Raw genomic sequence first — 10,630 nt, 5'->3', positions numbered from 1 at the left:
CTAAGTCCAAAACACTGCACTCAGCAGGTCTTGATAAAGGCAAACATTTTATTTACCTAGTAGCTATATTTATAGGGAGGGGTTGAACTGGATGGACTTTTGTCATTTTTAAGACAGATTAACTATGTAACTATTTAAATCAAAGGAACTTTCAAATATACGCTCATTAAGCATGCCCAATTATTGTAGTTATTTGTCAATGCAGGTGCAGGAAAGCAGTACTGTTTGATCCCTTTCTGTTCTATGGTCCAGTCTTTTGAAACAATGCAGCAGAAATCAGTTGTCTAAGGTCTGTTGTTGGCCAGCTGGCTTCTGGTACATTGCTTCAGGAGTCAGAGCTAGCAGTGCAGAGATACTGCTTCTAATTCCATGAACATATAACTAAATGTTTTGAATAGTTTTTTTTGGGAGGTCCCCTTTAAATGAAAGGCATGCCCAGCCCTGATAATAGCATTTTATTGCAAAGAATGAGCAGCCACTGCCAAACACCTCAGTGATGTCAATTCTCTGATAGAAAGTAAATATTTCGCAGTCTTCCTAATCTGTGTCATGTCGACCCTTGCGTATTATTTTTCGCTGCATAAAACGTATGCTATGATCTATCCTAAACAATTCCTTCATGGCTGCTGAAAAGCCCCGCGTCTAGGATAATGCGCCGCACTGCCACAGATTTGCCCCTTTTTAGCGCCCCTGAACTGAAGGAATCGCTGTAGGAGCGTCATTGTTTGACAGCGTGTCCATCCGCAGTACTCCACACAGCGTAGCCATGGCTTTAGGAAAATGGATGCCTATTGATTGATCAGAGGTTGTGCTGGCTCTTCCCTTTGCCAATGCGCCAATCCAATGAATGGAATATAAATATCAGCCAATGGCGAGGCAGGCTGGGCTCACTATATAAAGGCGAGGGGAGACATTTCTCTCACACATCTCTTCTGGTCCGGGGAAAGTTTTGGTCCTGAGGAGAGGTCAGGGGCTCTGGTTTGCAGTCGTCAATTAATCAGTCCTCAGGTAAGCAGCTGCAGTGTTGCTGTTTGGGGCGAGGGAAGCCGTGTTACAGATAAGGAGACCAGTTTGTATAGAAATCCATGCGGGACTATCCCGGGACAAAGGTCCATGTAGCGCAATTCTCTGATACAGTTAAGTGATCCACAACATGGAGTCGGCTTTTCTGATTCGGAATGTGTTCGCTGTAGTTGTGGGTTGAAGCGCTGGTCTGTAATGGGAGCAGGTGGGGAGCTGCGGTGCGTCACTGAGGCGCGGAGATTGCAGAGCGCGGGGCGCAAGGCGCGTGTCCTTGGGAAGTGTCACGTTACACGATGTCCGCAGGGCGTTGCGGTGGTGCCTGTCCGCATCCTATTACTATGACTCCTCTGCTCGCTTCTTCCTAACTATCCTCCTCCTCATGTTCCTTAACAATGAATAGACACGAGCCCCCCACAACTGCCTCTACACAATCTCCCCCTATGGGACCCCACAATCACATATAATTATATATCATGTAGCTTTGTACTGTATCACTCAGGCATGTCTGACGTGCATTCTTTTAGCTGCTAACTACATCTTGACTTTGGCTGGAGATGTTGGGAGTTGTATTTCAGCAAGAGCTGTTGTACAGCAGGTTGGGTTCCCCCTGAATTGTATCCATTGCTTTCCCAGTGAATCAGGGGCTTTCATGGATAGTCTGCTCATTGTTTAATACAAGCCTCCTGTAGATTGAACGCCTTGATCAAACCATTTGGATGTGGCTGTGGGGTCTGGATGTAAGAAACTAAAATGCCACTGGGCTAATTGCTCACTGGCCATAGGAAACTGATTTTATATGGGTACTAATAGTATCATGTGATCTATGCACATTTCACTTCAATCTTTAAACATCAATGAAGAGGCCTGGGTGGGGGTAGGAGCTGTAGTGCAAATGATGAGGCTGCTAGTTGTACGTGTCAGTAGACTGACATACATATCCTTTCAGTTCAGTAACCAGAAGGCACATAGGTACAATGCAAAATAGCAAATGAAATCCTGCACCATTATCAGTGAGCCAGTGTAGGCTTGACGAGGGTTAATTGGCTTCAAAGACCAAGTGCAAGCGGGCCACCTAGTGGCTGTTCCTGAATCAATTGGTGCAGCCAGTGGGCTCATGGCCAGTGTCACCAGGCTGCATTATTCAAACACCTGCCACTGACTCGACCTTTTTGTAGTACTTCATAGTACCAACAGGGATGCCATACTTATTACTGATATACTAGCAGCTGGGGAGAAGGCGATTTTGTCAATGTTGTCCAGCTGTTATCTGGAATTTTATATAAATTGTGATATTAACGTGTCCCTAGAGCACAAGCTAGAGGTCAAGAATAAGGGTACGATGGCTTACTTCAATGGTAGCCAAATCCTGCACGTAATTCCCAGTATCAACTCGTTTTTCTTGCCTCCCTCTTGTTTGCTTTGCATCTGCAGCTCTACGGCAAATACCAAAAATATTTTGCATTCTGTGAATTGTACCATAAAGTATGAAATATGTACATGTATGAAACCAAATGCCTCCAATCCTCTTAAGGTCATTCATCTGAAGGTCATGTATTACTATGTAGGGTGAAGGCCTTTACCTGTTTCTTCCACCCCGTCCTTTTTCAGTCTAGTGCAATTATGCCTTTCGGTAACTCTCACAACACCCTGAAGATGAAGTACTCCGTGGATGAGGAGTTCCCGGATTTGTCTGCCCACAACAATCATATGGCCAAGGTGCTGACGCCGGAGCTCTACGCAAAACTGAGGGACAAACAGACACCTAGTGGATTTACCGTGGATGATGTCATTCAAACTGGGGTTGACAACCCAGGTAAAAAGATGGAATCTCTTCATCCACTTTGCCATCTGTTCTCCCTCATTAATGGAAGTGCTCTGGCTGCTGCACCAAAACGGTTACTCTGGTCTTTCCAAAGTCAATTGGTCTGGATAGGCATAATAGATAAGGGTGGTTGTTTTTCATTTCACTGTGATTAAAGGTTTCTCACCGCCATAGCACTTCTTTTGACGAGGGGGAGCAGATTCTAACCTGTATAGTATTTATTTTCACTCTAGCATTATCAATATGGAGCAACCAATTATTAAGAGGTTGTCCACTGAAGAAGAATACCCTGATCTGAGCAAACACAACAACCACATGGCTAAGGTGCTTACTCTGGATATGTACAAGAAACTGAGGAGCAGGACAACGTCCAGTGGCTTCACCCTGGATGATGTCATTCAGACTGGGGTTGACAATCCTGGTAAAATTTAAAAAAAATAAAATAAAAGCACCGATTTTGTCTTAAATAACAGAGTGCATTTCCCTAGACCTTAGTTTGACGGTCTAGTGTTTGAATACTAGAAAGTAACACTAACTCTTGTGGTGGATTTTTTGTCAGTTTGCATTTCACATGTTCAACTGAAATTAAATTTACTCCTCTGCATGTCTCTAGTGAAGAATCCCATCCATAAACGCTCCAGGTATCTTGTAACCTGCATGCTTATGTGGAGTTATAATGTGGTTTGCTCGGTAAGGGAAGGGAACCTGCTCTCCTAACACAGAGCAGCATTGTGTGAGCATGAGGGAACATTTCTAATACAAAAAGGGGGGTTGTGGGTGCACTCCTAAGGCTAAGTAAAAATTTTTTAATTTTTTTTTTTTTTTTAAAAAAGGGCATTGGTTTGGGCAATCTCTCTCTTAAAAGCCACAAGCTAGTGGTGGGGGAGGATCTAGCTCTCAGATTGAAACAAAGGTTCAGGAGAACTTGCTTCAATGCAGAGAGGTACAAGACCTTTTATATTTACCATGAACAGATTTAAACCTTTAGGTACCACCGTGTGGGGGTCACCTTGATGTGGTATGGTGGATTATCAACTTTATGATCATAACTTTGTAACAAAAACCCCTGTCTTTGTGAACACATGCACTTGCATTGATGCTGAATTACTTAGACAGGGGCCCAGGGAATGTGCACTGATTAATTTGGCCAAGTCATTAGCACTTCAATTATACTTTAAATATATTTTCTTGGCCTTAGGAGTGCATCCACAACCCCCCCTTTTTGTACATGATGTAGCAGGGGAAACTTTCCTCGCTGTTTCTTAATTGGCAGCTCTTTGCAAGCAAAGTGCAAGAGTAAATTTTCCAGGGTCGTGGAAAGTGTTCTTTGGATTGCATGGATCTAGAAAGTGCCAAATATAAACTACATACAAATACAGGATGCAGAGAGGGCACTGCTCATTAGATTTTAACATGCAGTTGTATGCAGAACACAATTTGTGAATGGTATAGAATTCCCTCGCTGAGGAAGCACTTGCATTTAAGTTTTTTTTTTTTTTTATATAAACCATGCATGTGCCTCCTGGTTCTGACTGTCCTTGTCCTGTGCTTGTGTAGGTCATCCCTTTATTATGACCGTGGGATGTGTGGCTGGGGATGAAGAATCTTATGAAGTCTTTAAGGATCTCTTTGACCCAATTATTGAGGACAGACACGGCGGCTACAAGCCAACAGATCAGCACAAGACTGACATAAATTCTGCAAACCTGAAGGTATGAGCTGGGTGATATTTGTTTTAGGGTTGAGGGAAGCTTTTGCTTTCTCCCTTTAAATGAGATTGGCATGCAAAAGCTCACTTTACCAAACCTTTTCCTAACCAGGGAGGTGATGATCTGGACCCAAACTATGTACTCAGTTCTCGTGTCAGAACTGGAAGGAGCATTCGTGGATACAGCCTCCCACCTCACTGCAGCCGTGGAGAAAGGCGTGCAATTGAAAAGATGTCCATTGAAGGTACACAAATGCAACTTCTGTAATCACGTAGCAGTGCACTTCAGTCTGTGACTGTTGGCAGAGCAGTAACTGGAGGGCTGCAGGTTGTACCTCATGATTCCATGCATATTTAGTGTTAAACAGCAGTATCCTTGTGTATAATGTTGATGTATGCAGTCTCTTCTCATCTGGTGAAACCTTTTAAGGAAGTCATTCGCTTCTGAGAGCACATCAGTCTGTATATGGGTATTTCCCCAAGGGCTTTTGGTATCTGCTTAATATAAATGGGGGAAAAAGATGAAAGACGTGAAGTCTCGTGTACTCTGATAGCAAGTCTTTGCTTAACCAGAGTAGTATTGGAGAAAACATTTATTTTTTTTTCCTTAAAGGGATACTGTCATGGGAAACTTTTTTTTTTTTTTCCAAAATGAATCAGTTAATAGTCTGCTCCAGCAGAATTCTGCACTGAAATCCAATTTCTCAAAAGAGCAAAAATATATATATATATATATATATATATATATATATATATATATATATATATATATATATATATATATATATATATATATATATATATATATATATATATATATATATATTTTATATCCAATTTTGAAATCTGACATGGGGCTAGACATATTGTCAATTTCCCAGCTGCCCCAAGTCATGTGACTTGTGCTCTGATAAACTTCAATCACTCTTTACTTCTGTACTGCAAGTTGGAGTGATATCACCCCCCCCTCCCCCAGCAGCCAAACAAAAGAACAATGGGAAGGTAACCAGATAACAGCTCCCTAACACAAGATAACAGCTGCCTGGTAGATCTAAGAACAGCACTCAATAGTAAAAACCCATGTCCCACTGAGACACATTGAGAAGGAAAAACAGCAGCCTGCCAGAAAGCATTTCTCTCCTAAAGTGCAGGCACAAGTCACATGACCAGGGGCAGCTGGGAAATTGACAAAATGTCTAGCCCCATGTCAGATTTCAAAATTCAATATAAAAAAATCTGTTTACTCTTTTGAGAAATGGATTTCAGTGCAGAATTCTGCTGGAGCAGCACTATTAACTGATTCATTTTGAGAATTTTTTTTCCCATGACAGTATCACTTTAACTTAAATTTGTTTAAAGTGTTAAACTGTTCAAAGTGCAGGTCGCTCACAAAACTTATTGGGACAGCAGCAGTTTTCCATTAGACTACTAAAAGTTGGAACTTAAAAAATGTGGTTGCTATATGCACAGATTCAATTTGGCACCTGATAGTACATCATGCTGTGGATTGTCTGTTCCCTCCCTGTAGAAGGAGCAGTTTGTCATTCCTTGCTTGCAACCAACCACTTATTACTCAGACTGTAATCTGATGGTTTTTATAAATCACAGGCTTGCCACAAGCATTTTAAGTCTTTTTGGGGTTATAGTTTATATAATCCTTTATATTTTGTTCCTAGCACTTGCTAGCTTGGATGGAGACCTAAAAGGAAAATACTATGCTCTGAATAGCATGACTGAACAGGAGCAGCAGCAGCTTATTGATGACCACTTCCTGTTTGATAAGCCAGTTTCTCCACTCCTCTTGGCCTCTGGAATGGCCCGTGACTGGCCTGATGCAAGAGGAATCTGGTATGTCCTCTAATTTGTACTGTAGTTCATATACAGATGCCAGAGACTGTAAGAGCCTCTCTAGAACAGGCAGTTTGTTTATGCTGATTAAAGCTATAGCCTGTGTATCTGCTTTACATTAGTGTTAAACGTTTAAGTGCTGCTCCGTTTTACTGTCAGACTCCTGAACCAGGAAAGTCTGCGTTTATAAGCGTTGGTAATGATTACCATGTGACTTCTATGGCTAGGCGAGTGTCCTGGGAGTAGTAGATCATGAAATCCGTAGTATTAGGAACTCCAGGACAGTCTTAATTGCCACGTGAGCAACCCCCCCCCCACCACCATCTTGTGCATATTTTTAGTTACTGGAGTAAGTCCAGAAGCAAGGAATGTGCATTTAATAATCTGTACTTGTATAATTCTATGGCCACTTTACAGATCTGATTTGTATCACATTTAACAGTCATAGCTTTCATGGCATTGGCAAAAAACTAACTATTTGCTTTACTCAAGGCACAATGACAACAAAACCTTCCTTGTCTGGATCAATGAGGAAGACCATCTTCGTGTGATCTCCATGCAAAAGGGTGGCAACATGAAGGAAGTGTTCAATAGGTTTTGCACTGGCCTGACCAAAGTAAGTGGCTGAACTGCTTTATCCTCTTACCCTGAATAGCCAATTGGATGTGTATCACTTAAGGGCACCTATTGTAGGCTAGTAGGGCCCACACTCATAGTTTGGGGGGGTGGGAACAATACTATTTTAAACAAAATGCATGCTGGCAGAAAGTGTGGGTGTCCATACACCTTTTGCAGACAGGGTGCTGACTTGCTTCTATGAAATGTTTGCTTATCTGGCAACCCTGCCCAAATCTTGCTGATCCACTTGTCAGCCCCTGGGCCTATGGATCCCTTTTTGGACAAAGACTGACTGGATCTTTAAACCTTCCACTTTAACATCTGTTAAAGGAATTGTTCAGTGTAAAAATAAAAACTGGGTAAATAGATAGGCTGTGCAAAATAAAAAATGTTTCTAATATAGTTAGTTAGCCAAAAATGTAATGTATAAAGGCTGGAGTGATTTGACGTATAACAAGTCAGTCGGGAAACTACTTCCTGCTTTTCAGCTCTCTTGGTTTACACTGACTGGTTACCCTGGCTACAAGGCAGTAACCAATCAGACTTGAAGGGGGGCCACATGGGTCATATCTGTTGCTATTGAATCTGAGCTGAATGCTGAGGATCAATTGCAAACTCACTGAACAGAAATGTACCATGTGGCCCCCCTTCAAGTCGCTGACTAACTCAGTTATAGAGCTGAAAAGCAGGAAGTTGGATTCTGGCTGTTTTATTAGACATCTGTTCACTCCAGCCTTTATACATTACATTTTTGGCTAACTAACTATTTTAGAAACATTTTTTATTTTGCACAGCCTATCTATTTACCCAGTTTTTATTTTCACACTTAACTATTCCTTTAACAGCCCTAGACCATTATTCTCCACCTCCAAACTTTATAGTGAGCATTACACACTCAGGCAGGTGGCTTTCTCCTGGTATCTTTCAAACCCAGATTCCTCTGTTAAAATGTCAGCTGGTGAGTAAGGCACAAATGACTTGTCACTGCACATAGTGATGGCTTGTGTATGTATGATTACCCATAAACCATTCCTTGCTCCAGGAACACTGGTATTGTGTGGCCTTGTTTGCAGAAAGAGTTTGAAATCTGCTGTAAGTGTTCCAAAGTGACGACAAGACTTTAGTTGAGATAATCGGAAAGATCAAAGTAACTTCAAGATAAAGGACCAAAAAATGTCCAGATCACTGACTGTTTTGCAAGAATTTGCACATCCTAGCTGGAATAATGTGCCCATTCATTGGCTTCATTAGCAATGCCAACCATTACATGTGGTGAATAATGTGCTTGTTAGAAAATCTGGTGTCTGAGGTCACACAAATTCATCCTTTAGAAAATCCTAAGACATCTAGTATTCATTTTTTTTTTTTTTTTTTTTATGTGGTTCTTAGACTTTTGATTTAACTACATTGCACAAACCACATTCTTTGCATAGGATTGTTTTCTGTTGCCTAAAGCCTAAATAATCTCTCCCCAGATTGAAAGCATCTTCAAGAACAAAGGATCTCCATTCATGTGGAACCAGCATCTTGGCTATGTTCTTACCTGTCCATCCAACCTTGGTACCGGCCTCAGGGCTGGTGTTCACATTAAACTGCCAAATCTTAGCAAGAATGATAAGTTTGGTGAAATTCTGAAGAGACTCAGACTGCAAAAGAGAGGAACAGGTAACTGGCATGTTCAAGTAGACTTAAGTTTGGAATAACTCAAAAGCTGAAGGACAAGGGAGTCCAAACTCTCAGCATCCTTGTGTAGGGCTGCTGCTAGCCATAGAAACAAAGGCAAATAAATTGCCTGACAAATTGCTAAAGCACATAGTAACTAGCTGAGAAGGAAGGATGCCTTAATTACATTTGCCAAATATACCACTTTACATCAATTAGGTTGAAGATTCTGAGTGAACTAGTTTTGACATTAACTTTGTTTGCCGGATATATGTGCTATGCAGACATTGTAGCCTGTAAACAAGCATCCAACAGAAGTATTGTTACTCTACTCTTCAGCTGCTGCTGGTCTTAAATCTTATTGGCAGAAGTTATCAATTTTTTTTTTTTTTTTTTCTTGTGGTTTATTAGGTGGAGTAGACACTGCAGCTGTTGGTGGAGTGTTTGATGTCTCCAACGCCGATCGTCTGGGTTTCTCTGAGGTTGAACTGGTTCAGATGGTGGTTGATGGTGTAAAACTCCTCGTTGAAATGGAAAAAAGCCTGGAGAAGGGAGAGTCCATCGATGACCTCATCCCAGCACAGAAATAACTGCACTTTATTGGCCATGCTTTCTAATTTATTGGATGAAATAGCTACACTCCAAGCCCCGGGGACCCAACCTGCTTAGTAACACTGTAGAAATGTCTTCCATCTGTTCATGTTTCCTAGAAATTTATTTTTCTTTTGACGGCTGCAATGTTACTAAAGATAGAAAATAAACAATGGTCTTGTGTTGACCTGTCAAAATTTGTGTGTGGCTTTCATCTTAAGGGGAGATGTGACTGTGAACTAATGTGTATTCTAGAAATGGGTCAGCAACCCAAATCAAGGAAAATCTCTTCACTCTAAAAGAGAAAATAGAGCCAGCCCAAACCACTTTGTGGTACAGGTAATGGTGGCAGTCTACTGTGAATAAATGTACTTGCATTCCAATGCATGTTACCCAAATACAGTGGACAAATATGTGGTATAACCAATTAGTAGGAATGCACCGAATCTGGGATTCGGACAAATGCCTGGCCAAACTGAATCAGACTCTAAAATCACAGACTTCATTACACAATGAACCGTGTGGATTTGTTTCCCTAATTTACATATGCAAACTAGGATTTGGGTTCGGGATTCAGCTGAACGCTCACAAAGGATTCGGCTGAATCCTGAAATAGTGAATTTGGTGCAGCCCTACCAATAAAGTTGACGCACCCTCAAAACAGGATTAAGGTAGTGAATTACTGCTCCAAGCAATAGTCCAATCCTAAATAAATGCACTCGACTCTTAGCTGTTATGTCTGAAGACTGGCCTGGATTCTCAATAGATTGTACCATATTTGTTAGATCTAAAGTGAATTTCACATGGGCTTTAAAGAAGGGTTAAAGGATCTATTCTGTGGAATGCTTGGGACCTGAGGTTTCCAGAGAAGGGGATCTTTGTAACTTGGCTCACCATTCCTTAAAGGAAAACTATACCCCCAAAATGAACACTTAAGCAACAGATAGTTCATATCATATTAAGTGGCATATTAAAGAATCTCACCAAACTGGAATATATATTTAAGTAAATATTGCCCTTTTACATCTCTTGCCTTGAGCCACCATTTCGTGATGGTCTGTGTGCTGTCTCAGAGATCACCTGACCAGAAATACTTCAACTCTAACTGTAACAGGAAGAAGTGTGGAAGCAAAAGACACAACTCTGTCTGTTAATTGGCTCATGTGACCTAACATGTTTGGTTTGTATGTGAGTACAGTGAATCCTACGATCCCTGGGGGCGGCCCTTATATTTTAAAATGGCAATTTTCTATTTATGATTACCCAATGGCACATACTACTAGAAAAGTGTATTATTATGAAAATGGTTTATTTACATGAAGCAGGGTTTTACATATGAGCTGTTTTATGCAATATCT

At 41.1% G+C, this 10,630-nt stretch overlaps 1 protein-coding gene across 2 annotated transcripts; it reads left to right on the top strand.

The window, feature by feature from the left end:
• Positions 1-489: 489 nt before the first annotated feature.
• ckb.L (creatine kinase, brain L homeolog) lies at positions 490-9,469 on the top strand. 2 transcript variants are annotated; one of them, XM_018228644.1, is made up of 8 exons: positions 490-1,008; positions 2,632-2,836; positions 4,403-4,557; positions 4,666-4,798; positions 6,230-6,401; positions 6,894-7,017; positions 8,495-8,684; positions 9,093-9,469. In XM_018228644.1, exons 2-8 carry the CDS (start codon positions 2,644-2,646, stop codon positions 9,269-9,271), a joined length of 1,146 nt encoding a protein of 381 aa, XP_018084133.1. In that variant the 5' UTR covers positions 490-1,008; positions 2,632-2,643; the 3' UTR covers positions 9,272-9,469.
• Positions 9,470-10,630: the final 1,161 nt, after the last annotated feature.

The sequence above is a fragment of the Xenopus laevis genome, chromosome 8L, assembly GCF_017654675.1.
Source record: "Xenopus laevis strain J_2021 chromosome 8L, Xenopus_laevis_v10.1, whole genome shotgun sequence".
In the NCBI taxonomy this organism is placed as follows: Eukaryota; Metazoa; Chordata; class Amphibia; order Anura; family Pipidae; genus Xenopus; species Xenopus laevis.
The sequence above is the reverse complement of the archived record's forward strand: the minus strand, read 5'-3'. Positions and strand labels throughout refer to the sequence as shown.

What these genes read in the sequence shown, in the direction of transcription:
- ckb.L (XM_018228644.1), top strand. Translation starts at nt 2,644, where the DNA reads ATGCCTTTCGGTAACTCTCACAACACCCTGAAGATGAAGTACTCCGTG. An exon ending in TAAATTCTGCAAACCTGAAG is followed by an intron (nt 4,558 to 4,665) that starts GTATGAGCTGGG and finishes TTTCCTAACCAG; the next exon opens with GGAGGTGATGATCTGGACCC. An exon ending in CCTGATGCAAGAGGAATCTG is followed by an intron (nt 6,402 to 6,893) that starts GTATGTCCTCTA and finishes GCTTTACTCAAG; the next exon opens with GCACAATGACAACAAAACCT.